This window comes from Vigna radiata, chromosome 1, assembly GCF_000741045.1.
Source record: "Vigna radiata var. radiata cultivar VC1973A chromosome 1, Vradiata_ver6, whole genome shotgun sequence".
Taxonomy (NCBI): Eukaryota; Viridiplantae; Streptophyta; class Magnoliopsida; order Fabales; family Fabaceae; genus Vigna; species Vigna radiata.
In genome coordinates, this window is record NC_028351.1 from 34,872,684 (window position 1) to 34,885,401 (window position 12,718).

The 12,718-nt window shown below is 31.4% G+C and overlaps 2 protein-coding genes across 2 annotated transcripts; both read right to left on the minus strand.

Moving 5' to 3' along the window:
- Nucleotides 1-2,019: 2,019 nt before the first annotated feature.
- LOC106766797 (probable prolyl 4-hydroxylase 12) lies at nt 2,020-5,585 on the minus strand. The gene is made up of 7 exons (XM_014651561.2): nt 5,296-5,585; nt 3,993-4,106; nt 3,771-3,828; nt 3,621-3,671; nt 2,793-2,850; nt 2,525-2,697; nt 2,020-2,430 (listed from the first exon to the last, which is right to left on the minus strand). Exons 1-7 carry the CDS (start codon nt 5,361-5,363, stop codon nt 2,065-2,067), a joined length of 888 nt encoding a protein of 295 aa, XP_014507047.1. The 5' UTR covers nt 5,364-5,585; the 3' UTR covers nt 2,020-2,064.
- A 906-nt stretch (nt 5,586-6,491) lies between these two features.
- LOC106778099 lies at nt 6,492-11,322 on the minus strand. The gene is made up of 5 exons (XM_014666330.2): nt 9,781-11,322; nt 8,889-8,947; nt 8,116-8,244; nt 7,779-7,914; nt 6,492-7,035 (listed from the first exon to the last, which is right to left on the minus strand). Exons 1-5 carry the CDS (start codon nt 10,483-10,485, stop codon nt 6,730-6,732), a joined length of 1,335 nt encoding a protein of 444 aa, XP_014521816.1. The 5' UTR covers nt 10,486-11,322; the 3' UTR covers nt 6,492-6,729.
- Nucleotides 11,323-12,718: the final 1,396 nt, after the last annotated feature.

A 12,718-nucleotide genomic window follows, 5' to 3' on the forward strand; every position in this document is an offset into this window, starting at 1 on the left:
CCCGGATTTGGGTTAAACACCTAAAGGAAATAATATCTAGGGATAGAACTAGGACCTTTGGTTGTCTTAAAATATCATTTCTTAATGCGAAACTAATCGTTAGGTTTTCCAAGGGATTGGAGTCTAATGAGGAAGTCTAGGCTCTTTCTACCAAGGGATTGGGGTTTGAGTAAACTAGTAGATTGACATTGACATATTAATGAAGAGGAAGTGATTTTCTATACATAAGAGTGAAGTATGTGAAATCATACCCCCAACAATATCATTCCATATCATCTCTAATCTTACCATTTCCAAGTGTTTGAGTGCTTAAGATCACTTTTATCATTTATGTTTTATAGTTACTTTATTTGAACCAAAACTCAATTTATGGAAGCATTCTTTAGTCTAGGTTAGTTAGAAATTATACGATTGTCTAGTGCAACAAGTCTCTTGGGAAACGATATTCGGTCTTACCGGTTTTATTACTTGAAACGATTTGGTACACTTGCCAAAGTCACTACACCAAGCCCTTCCAAGCTCACTGGAATCGAATACAAACATGGTGTAATTGAATCCATCACTAGGGAACCGAATACAACATGAATTTGTATCTCTTGCATGCGCTGGAACCGAATCCATTAGGAGGTGATCGAATACAACATAAAGTTGTATCTCTTCTATGCACTCGAACCAAATCCATGACGAGGTAATTGAATACAACATGAAGTTGTATATCTTTTATGCATTGGAACCAAATCCAACACCAACGGAACCAAATACACCCATTAGTTGTATTACGCCACATGAGTGAAACTGAATACTTCCAACACTAGAACTGAATCCACGTATGAAGACAACTTCTTCAACCTCCTTCAAGCCCTCTTCATCTTTCTCACGTTGAACTCACTCTCTTCTTCATCTTCAACCTCTCTGATCTTCATCTTCAACCTTCATTCTTCTTCATCTCCAACCTGCAAAAAAAAGAAAAAACTCACAGCAACAACTAATGGGTTACTGTGAGTTTTTCTGTGTAAAACTTAGATTAGTCTCTTTTAAAATTTTGGTCTAATTTAATCCTTTAATTTTATGAATGTGTAAATTTAGTTTTTTAATTAATTTTTTTTATTATTTAACATATTTCTTTCTTCTATGTTAATTAAAATACACGTGAAACAATAAATAAATTTAATAAAATTGAATTAAAAAAATTAAATTCATATAATTCTAAAAATTAAAAATTAAATTAGTTCAAAATTTCGAAAAAACTAATTCTAATTTTTATTAAAAGTTAAAAATGAAAAATTAAGTTGTTTAACCTAATCTACATACCAAGTGTTATAAACTTTCTAGCAAATTAAGATTTTTAATAAAAGGAAAACATCACTCTAGTGACACTACATATACATGTTCAACCCTGGGTTCCATTTTCAAGTAAAAGAAGACGACGGAAGTGAAGGAAGAAAGTCGGAGTTGTAGGAAGTGAAAGAAAAAAAAAATTAAATAGAAAATAATTTAAATTTTTACATATAAACAATATCCTATTAATAAAAATGAAAATATTAATTTTTTTAATAAAAGTAAGAACTCGACTAAAAAAAATTGAAACAAAATATCAAATTATTAATTAAACTAATATTTTATTTTGTATAGTTTTCGAAATCATTTTGATACTCAGTTTCTTATGTTGTAAAATAACGTAATAATTATTATTCATGAACTTTGTCCAGAATTATCCGTCAGAAGTTAAAACGAAATATGAATGCAATCTAAATTTTATAAACAACATATTAGAAGATAATCATACATTACCAAATCTAAATTTTATTGAGTCTATTTTATTTTTTTTATCAATATACCTCCACACTCAATCGTATTTAAAAAAATACATCAAAATTGAAATCCAAACCCTGTCAAAGTCCCAATTTCCTATACACTGTTTTGAGCACCTTTCGGTGCGCAACTCATAAGAATATGACAAAATTTTAAGAAAAAAACTTGATAATTCCACATGTATTTCTCTACAGCAATAAGAAGGGGTAAAGAACTTGAAGGGAATATTTATACTAACAGAAAGTGTAAAAATCAACTTGTTATCAGACATGCATTACAACTTTTCCTACACGTACCATAATAATCAGGGGATCCAACCATGAAGACAGGATTTCTTTGACATTCTCCCATAGCTGCCCATGCAGGACAGTTCTCATCTTGATCAGTACATTCATCGTCTTCTGATATGGCTGAGACCTTGCTTCTTCTAATTGGTTTCGCATAGAAGTATTTAATTGCAGACCACATGTTCCCTTCAAGCACAGGGCATCTAGAATGAAGACTACTCTTGTCAGGAGAAGCACTTGGGTGAAGAGAGAAAAACAGAATTGCATTCCCTTTTACTGGTTGTATGGTCTTATTACTGTTACTGCAACTTGACCAACTGCTACTCCTTGGCTGAGAATAATTTGACATGATTACATGGTGAAGACATATTCAGAAAGAGGTGAATAGTGAACAGCACATTGAAGAAAAACCCAAATGGCCTTACCACTGATTCAGGAAAGAGAATTTGACCCCCTTTAGTAGAGTCCGAGAGATATAAAACAACTGTTGCCATTAAAGGTCCACTCAATTCCAAATTGGTTTTGTTTGTAAAATAATCTAAGGTTCGATCATTCTGCTCCGACCCATATTGCATGACTTGCAAAGGCTTGCTGTTCTCTGGTGGAAAAGATTATCAACAATCAACAAAACAATAATATATTAGTCTGGGTATCATAATGTGACAATAATGGCCTGAACTGACCAATAGCTACCTTTAGGAAGGAAAGTCCAAACTGAAAGTCTTTCTTCAATCCTTGCAAGAATATCATCCTAACACAATGTAAAACATCATCACAAGTCATAACGGTGTCCAGAACACCATGTCGATATAGTAATAAACTGTTCATGTCAAGCAACAAGCTTTAAACGAGTGCATTCCTTAATCTCCTTATAATAGGAAAAAAAATTAAAAATGGCTCCAAGCTTTCTAGTTCAGTATCAGTGATACGTAAAATGATCACAATTCTTTCATACCAATACGGAAACGTTTTTGAACTTTTAAAGTAACAGTTACAATCAGCAGAACTGTGAGCAAATAGAACCTTGAACTGTATAGGAACAGATGCACTCTAAAAGATATGTTGGGTTTTTTCCCGAATTTCACAATAAAGTCCTGCTGAGAAAGAGTATATAGGATTTTACCCGAAACTGATATTATTCTTTTGAGAAAAAGGTAAAATAGACATTATTGTGGTTAAACATAATTCAATACATGTTTGATTGATTGAGTTCCGAAGGCTGTAAACTAACAGGAAAACTTGCAAGAACAAAGTAATGCAATAACATATCAGACTTGAGATTACTTGGTCAAAAAGCTTTTGGTATTCAATTAAATCAAACTAATTTAGAAAAATAATAATAACAATAATAATAATAAAGGGAAAGGCTTTTATTGTGAGAGGCTAAGTAGTAGTAACAATATTTAGAAACACAGTTAGGTCTTAAACCAAGAAAGTTCAAATATAAATGAACTACGAACAGAACCTAATTTTGCTAAATGCTAGTTTGTACTACTTGGTCTGGAAAAAATTCAAACTCACTTCCATCACCAAGGAAGTTCCACCATTCCCTGAGGATTTTTCTTCATATGCCTGAGAAAAAAAAAAAAAAACACTTGGTTAAAATTAAAAATTAGCCCAAGTATTAGAAACACACACAAAAAAAAAATCTCAAACAGAAACACATCTTACCACAGAGATAAGGTAGTCACACTCCTTATCAGACAAAAAACCTTTGTATAGAAAAACCCTACAGCAAGAGTGGCAACAGTACATCAGAGTTTGAAAAATTAAAAGAAAAAGAGGCTAGCAAACAAGCAAACAACTAAAAAAATATATAATAGAAGATTCGCATATCTTCAGCAGTAACACAATCACTGATGATATAAGGGAAAGTTCTAGAAAGTACCTGACCTTGGTTGCCAAGAGATTTGGACAACACGTGATGGGTTGATACTGTTGGAATAATGAACTGAGCCCTCTAACATCTGTAATGCAGCTTTCTCCTTGTCCCTTAATTCCTTCCTACTGCTTATGCAAATTAACAATGTGAACAACATAAACATTCTGATTAGTAACTTGTAAATAATCAAATACTACATCAGTCATGAATAATGGGAATTAAATCCTTGCAATGATTATGTAGCTTTCAAAAATAAGTCCACAAGATCTGTTATGGGAAAACAAATGCCAACAAAAACATAAAGGCCGGTTATTTGAGAAAATGTCTTCTTTCATTTTGAATTTTTACAGACAACAACATATTTTTACTTTGTTTCTGATATAAACTTTTTTTGGATGAACCTAGCTAGAGACTAACAACTCAAGATAATTTCTCCGAAGGATATATTTTGCGCACACACCTGAAAATCGAACTCAATACTCTAAGGGGTATGATTATTCTTCAACCATACATCACGATTTTTGTTGATCTAAACTATTTGTAAAGTTAAACTCTTTGGGGGATAGACCGCACCTAATTATTCACAAACAAAAAAAAAAAAGGAAATGGAAATGAAAGTTTCTCGAACTAGTCACTCTTGCCGTAGCTTCAGAAACCTTTGGCATAATTTCCATTGCTAATTAGCACCCACAATACTGTTACTAACTGTTATTAACATCAGAACAAATTAACAAATTACAGTCACAAGAGATTTAATTGAATTTCACACTATATCCCTCCTTTTTTATCACTGTAACAACTTTTCCTAACTTGTATAGCAATATAAAACTGAATAGCCTTTTTGTCAAACCAGATCTCCGATTTCTTATTCTCATTGTTGGAGATCACAAATTAAACCTTGCCTTAAAAACCAATCTTGTAAGATGGGTTAAGTCTAAATCTAAATTCTAAATTTATATCAGAGTTCATCTTAACTATTATTATGGTGGAACCATATTTGAACTATTATTATCATAGCCCTCAAATGTCTAGTATCATAAGAATCCTCATCAAACTTTAACAGGACTATATTGTAACAGAATAATAGCAAATAGCAAAAAAGGTTATACGTTACATATGTGGCCTTTGGAGATTTCTCATACATAATAATATAATCAAATTAAAGAACGTAACTGATACATTACAAGCCAGATTTAATTTCATTGAACGAGTAACAAATCCGAAAAGTAAAAATAATTGTAAAAGCACTTGGTTGTAACAAAACCACAGCAAAAACGGTCAAAAAGATAGAGACCAGGTATTTGAGAAGTTTACCTGTTTGAAAGAGAAGTGCCAATTACGAAGAAGACGAGCAGGGCGAGAAGAAGGGAGACAGAAGCCATTGAGATCGGTGAATAGGAAGACGAGTTGAGAAATGAAATCGGAAACGAAAACAATAAAAAAAAAAGTGCTTATGCAAACGCGATTTCTGTGTGCATCGATAATGTGTAATTGAAAATTTCCAATTGACAGTGATAAGAGATGACGCGGTTCATCGTGAATTTGCTTCTCTTCACAGTTTGCTTTTCTTTTCTGTTATTTTTCACCTAATTTCACACTTCCATTACTCTCTTTGTTTTATGTTGTCTCTCCCTCTCATTTATAAAAATAAATTACTTTACTTCACTTAATATTTTCGTATATATAAACATAAATATAAATAAGTTTTCAATACAACATCCTTAATATATCTTTTTTATGAGAAAAAAATTAAAATTAATAAAATCTCACATACATAATTATTTTTGCAACATATAAAGTAGTTCTTATAAAATTGGTTATTACATTACCCATTAAGTTCTAGTAGTTTAAATGTAACTTTTTTCCCCTTCCAACTTGGGTCTAAATTTTAAATTGTTGTTTAAAGTAGGAATAAATTGATTTATAAGTGGCTTCCAACCGTTAGTACATTATTAAGTTAGTTATAGTAGTTGAAATGTATGTTTTTTAGCCCTTTCAATTTTGTCTAAATTTTAAAATTGTTTTACAGGTGGTAAAAATAAATATAATTCTTTTGATAATATTTTCCTAAACATTAGTTTTTCAACCAATGGTCCAATGGTCCAAGTGGTATTTAATACATGTTCATTGAGTTCTTAAAAAAGAATAAATTGTGTGAAGACCTAAACTTTTTCTAAAAGTTTAATTGGGAGAGTTTTTTTATATATAATTTATTTTGAAAAAAAAAATATGAAAAAGTTGAAGTTCAAGTATTTATAAATTAAAATTAATTTATGTACAAATTAATAATATATTTTTTTGAGTTGCAAGTTATATACTTCTCTCTTCTTTAATATTACTTTTAACATAACCACATAAAAAATAAAAAATAAAAGTAAGCAATTAATTCAATTCACATTGTTAAATTTTTTTAAATAATATTTTACCCTTATTACTAATTATTTTGAAATTTCTCTTCTCCCAATTAATTAACAAAAAACCACATATTCATAATATTGAAAAGAAACAGATAAAATAATTAAATTTGTTTCTCTTTCAAAATTTGAATTTACAAGACTAAGAATGTTCCATGAATTCATGTAACTATCAGCTTTATGAATCTCAACTTCAAATTCTAAGTACACTGAAATCCCGAATCCCATTAACATCTAAAAAATTTATTATTCCCCTAGTGAAGCTCAAGAATGAAGGAATTTTACTTTTTTACACTAAATAAAGCATATTCTGAAGTCTTGTAGAAAGACTTGATCATTGTTTCTTGAGCACAGTGTGGCCATGTTCATCCTTGTCCAAATGACGCTCAATCAAAGCATCCCAGCTTTCATCCACAGAACTTTTATTAGAAGACTCACCCTGAGATCTTGTTGAACTGGCATCTCCATCTTCATCAAAAGTGCCATACTCTGATGGTGGTGTGTAAGCATGTGGAACATGTAATGTTTTGGCTCTATGTAATGCTGCTTTATATTCAACATTGTGTCTTGTTAGGGTTTCCTGACGCTCCATTTTTTGCTTGGCAGGGGCTTCCATTGGTTCAACCTTCTCCAGCATCAACTGCAGTTGGTTGACATAAACCATAGGTTAAAAGGTTAAGTTTTGTTCATCAAAATATTCAGGTAAAGACTGAGTTTTGTTCATGTGGGTCCTGCTAGTTTTATGGAACTTACATATTTAACGAAACCAACATGAATTCTTTCAGTAGAAGAGTGTGTTGAAGAGAAAGTACGAGAAAGTGTTAGAGTGCTGTTGGTATTACTCAACGGAGAAAAACAAGTAAAAGATATTTGCTTAATTCTTGCTATTGCGTCAAAGAGGGAGATAAGTGTACAGGTTGTTATTACTATCAACTTACAGTTTCGTCATAATTCAACATGAATTCCAATCATATTCTTAAAATTTTGGTTTATAGTTAACTTAATTCTAAAAAATTGGTGATGACAAATGATAGATGTGCTTCGAGATGTTGATCTAACTGAGATGCCAAGATACATAATATCTAACATGAGCTTTACTGGAAAAAAATTCCATAAAATTAACTTATAAGATGAGAATTGTAAATAATATAAGCTACAACGATCATAACACAAACTCAAGTACAACCGACTAGTATGGACTAGATTTTTCGTATTTCTAATTTATGTGTAATGTAAGCATATTTTAAATTTGAAGGGCACTGGAAAAACAGGTCCTAGAAAAGAGAACCATATTACATTCACAGCCACAGTTAATTATGGTTATCACAAAGAAGAGGCACAAAGAATAAAACTTTATTTATCCCAATAAACAATTACACTTACATCCAGAGCCCTTTGGGCTTCTTTCTCAATCCAAATGATGGCATGATCAGATGTGGCATTACAGGAAAGGACTATATGCTCAAACCTTCCATCTACCGGCACTGCTGTCCTCACTACTGGGGGAAACCTTCCCATTCTGCATAAAATGTTTAGAAGTTCAGGTAAGACCAAAAGAAAAGGCAGTATAAATACTTTTGGCATGATCTTTGTTAACATATTTTATTCTGCAAGAAACTATAAGAAACACATGTCGGACAAGTATGTAAAAAATGAGACTTCCAAAAAGAGAGATAGAATTCAGCACAAGGCATGAACTCTTCTTTTTTCTTAACCATACTTAAAAGGCTTCCTCTCAACAATGTGATAAAGGCGACCGGGTGCATAGAGTCTTCTTGGATCTTTGATCATCTTCTCTTCTGGAATGCATGTATCCCTCATGCACCTCATGCACAGTAGGCATGGCAAACTGCCAGAAACAGAAAAATAAATTATTACAAGTAAAATCATCTCACCAGGAACAAATACTCAAATATTTGTTTCAGTAATTGTTGGACCTTTGCATGGTATGCCAGCCAGTTATTGACAAAGTCCATTCCAAGCTGGAACTTTTTCTAAGGGGTAGCCTACGTAAATTAAGGCATTTTTTTTTTTTTGGGGGGGGGGGGGGGGGTTGGTTGGTTTAATTTGTTTCAAAATTTGAAGTTGGGATGCAAAGAGAATTGAACATGTTGCATAGATTTTAGTATGTTAAAACATCAACTAGAGATATGGTTAAATTATAGTAAACAAATAGGTAGAAATCTTACTTTGCAAAATAGTTTTGTAAAATTGAGTTAGACCTAAATTCACTTTCCTATATGGTATCCTAGCAAGTTTGTTGTGTTATCAAAATACACTCGGATCACCCACAGATAGTTAGTGCAACACTAAAAACATTCAATCCTTAATAGGAAAGAGTATCATGGAGATCTCACATTGTTAACCAAATTATAAAATATAAGTGAGTGTAAACATCGTGTACAAGTTGGTTTCTTAGGGTTAAGTCTAAATCTACTTTCTAAGAGTATTGAAAACAAAAATGGCATAATTACACAAGTCCTTAAGACATACCAGAAAACAGACTTGAATATATCTTCCAATGGGGTGGCTGTTCTTGGTAAGAAGTCGTCCTAATCAAAGGTAAAGAGTGGTCAACTTCAAAATATCAGATTCATTAAACATGGCATCAAGTTTAATGAAGCACGAAGAAAGACAGGATTTGTAATGCATCATTACATACATTGGAAGTTTAAGCATTATACTACTAATAAAAATAAATCATCTACTAATTCAGATAGTAAATGATTTGACCTTGTAAAAGTTTTTATCCAGATATTTGACCTGTATCCAGCAGAATAACACTCAAGAAAGCTCTCCAAATATTTTTTTTACTGATAATTGTTTTCAACATACCGAGACATCAATAAGACTGTAACCTTACTTCACATGAAGTTAGTAGAATGCTTAAACTATGAAACCTGAATGTGTAAGCCATCATTCAAGTAGCATAAAATTTTATGTACAGAAATCTGTAGCCTTGAACCTGAGATAAACTAGCAACAAAGCCATGGATCCTAGTCAGAAGTTAATGGATTTGGACTCTATTCATTTTTCATCCCTTTAACATGTTTGTAAGTATTATAAATCTGTAGTCATCCAAAAATAAATTCATCACATTCAAAATTCACTACTCTTTGCAGAATGTTATCTTTCTATACACAAGGTCAGAACGGTTACAAACATATCAAAAGAAGGTGTTGTAAAACAAACTGCCTTCTATAAGCATCCACAGAGAGCTTGGTTTATAGAATCGGTTACATTGTAATCTCAAAGACTGATAATTTGTTATTAGCAATCCAGTCCCAATTATTTTATATATGCTTTATCTGTTTAAGATTTGTTGACACAGCATTCTACACTTAATCCACCAAATAAACAGAAACAAAATTAAACGAAAACTTGCCTGCAGTACAACAGAGTTGATGACATCTGCGTATCTGACTGCCAAATTCAGCGACATGCACCTAGCAGGTGCGATGGCATAACACCTGACCCTCTTCCGATCAATATTTCCCAGTCTATGACTATTCTGCACCACCAGCATTGTCAGCATAGCTGCCACACCAGATCCAAGGGAATGTCCAACAAAAGTCAGCGTGTAACTTGGATGCTTTTCCACCAAATCCTTCAAAATTTCACATTCTGCATCCAAAACCCAACCAGCAGCTTTCAACAACCCATTGTGAACATACCCCCCATCAAACTTTCTCTTCCCCAATCTATTGTCCAACAGAACCGCATAATCACTCTCCTTTGCCAAATTTAGACCCCTGATGGCAAGAACTATATCCTCATGCTCGTGATCGAGATACAGAACATAGGGTGGTGCCCTTCCACATGTATCTTCATATGTCTTTTTGAGAAGTAAAAAATCAGGGCTAATTCCATAGCCACCAGGAGGCGCCCAAAGCGGTTGGCGAAGATCTTCTTCATACACAGCTAAAATATAGCGACAAAGGCGTGGTATGGGCTCAAATTCTTCCACTGTGGCAAAGCCCCAATTCTCACTGTCATGGCCAGCAGAATGAAGACATCTTTTCCAAGCCCAACGAGCACAAGCCAGACAGTACACACACTCAAGAAGAGGAAGGCCACACAGGATTGACATTATGCCTACAGCGTAAGCTGGAAACAAATGGAGATTTTGTACAAATTTCCTCTCAAGTGCAATGAAATTCTGACAGTGACAAATATGAACACAAAAAATGGAATCCGAAGCTAAAACTCACAAAGGGGCCAATATCTATCTTGCACAAAAAATAATTCAATATACACACAAATTGTAAACAATCGTGGATCTAGTGTTGACTTACTGTAGCAGCAGATATACACAATAGCTAACTTCCACAACCACAGTGACCAACAAACTAACTAGAGACAATAAACCAAAATTATAACTTCCCAGCTCCAAGAATTGAATCCTCTAGAACAAGAGACGAACACCACAAGAAGGTGAAATTCGGTACACAATATGCCGAATCCAGTATACTCACAAAAATCTCACACGTAGAGTTACTCAAAACACATCAAACTTATGACTCAAAGGTGATCATTATCATTGATCAAAATCATAAATTCTGCATTGATTCAAGAACCAACCAGAGAACAGTGAAGGAAAGGAGAGAAGGAAAGTCACCCAGTTCCAAAAATCAGTGGGGATGAAGAATTGAAGTACCCAGAACTCCAAAAAGAAAACTTTATTTAATGGGTTTCAATCATATATCGTCACCGTGTGGGAAAAAGAGACATCGGATCTTCCTATATTATTGCTGCAGAATTTAGGATGAAGAAGAATGGAAGCAAAGGGCAAAAGGGTAGGCAAACCTACAATTCAAACTCAAACAAAAGATTGGGTTTTTCATATTGCTGACACCATTGGAGGAAGATTCAAAACCGGAACCTTCTATTCTATTTTATCATCACACCAAAGTGTGAATTGAAGAATACAAACACCATATCAGTGAATAAAAAGATATTATCTTTTTTTTTTCCTCAAAATAAAAGTATTATTTTTCTTTTGGTTGTAGTAGTAAGAACCTAACAAAAAGGAGAGACTTCAGATATTTTTGGAAAAATAACCATAATATATAAGTCATTATAATTATTAATATATATATATACATATATATATATATATATATATATTAAAAACTAAAAAAAAACACGGATAGATAAGTAACATATCTGCTTATTTTCTGTTAATTATTTAAATCACAATAGCAAAAATAAATAAATTGACAGAAATTGAAATCTTATAAAAGAATATCAAAACTGAATTGACAAAAATAGAGATTAAATTAGTATTTTAATTTTTTTAGTAATATTATTCTTAATTGTTATATATAATTTTATCTTTACTTCTAAATTAAATTTTAATGTTTTTAAATGAAACTTTTAATGGTTAAAAAATATCGTTTCCATTTGCTTATTATCAAATTAAAGTATCAATTATATTTTAGAAATTCTTTATTAGAAATTTGTAACTATAGTATACATCCTGTATTTAAAAGTTTTTATTTATAGAAAAAATAGATATGGTAGTAAATAAATAAATAAAGTAACATGATAAATTAGTCAAATTTTAAAAATATTCATAGTATATTGCAAGTATTAATAGTATATATTACAATTTAATGTGTTCAATTACTTTATGTTAGGGAAGTAACATATTTCTTTGGATTTCTTGAAAATTCTCTGTATAAACAAGTAGTTGTTTTATAATAAACTAAATAATTAAACATATATCAAAGTTACTTCTATCTTTATATTTTATTAAGTACATGTTTAGTATAGATTTGTTTTCAAATATATAAAAATACAGTTTTTTTTTAAATCTTATAAAATTAATATAAATAAATAAATAATATATAAATCAAACACGGGTTATGTAGCTCACAAATGTCAAAGTTAAATGACTCTTATTCTTCAATAAAACTATAATATAATGTAAAAATAAATAAAATTATAACATCATGATTCTAATTTGACATTTTGATTTAGGTTAGAAATAAGCCGACATTAAGTCAATTTATCATATAATTTTTATTTAAGCTATTTTTATGATTAAGTCAATTTGTCAGATGCTAATAAATGAAAAGCACTTATTTAATGTGTTAGTGGTAGTTGAATCTGCCTTAAAAAAAAAGTAGCAGTTAAATAATCATTATGATATATAGTGGTGTTGATTTGGATAGGTATTATACTATGTTTTGGGTTTGACTGTCATTAGGCTTAGCAGTAAGTGTTTAGGCTTTTTTTTCTTTTACAATAATAACACAATAAAAAATATTATTAAATGTATTAAAAATATATGTTTATAAAAATTAATCATAAAATAAATT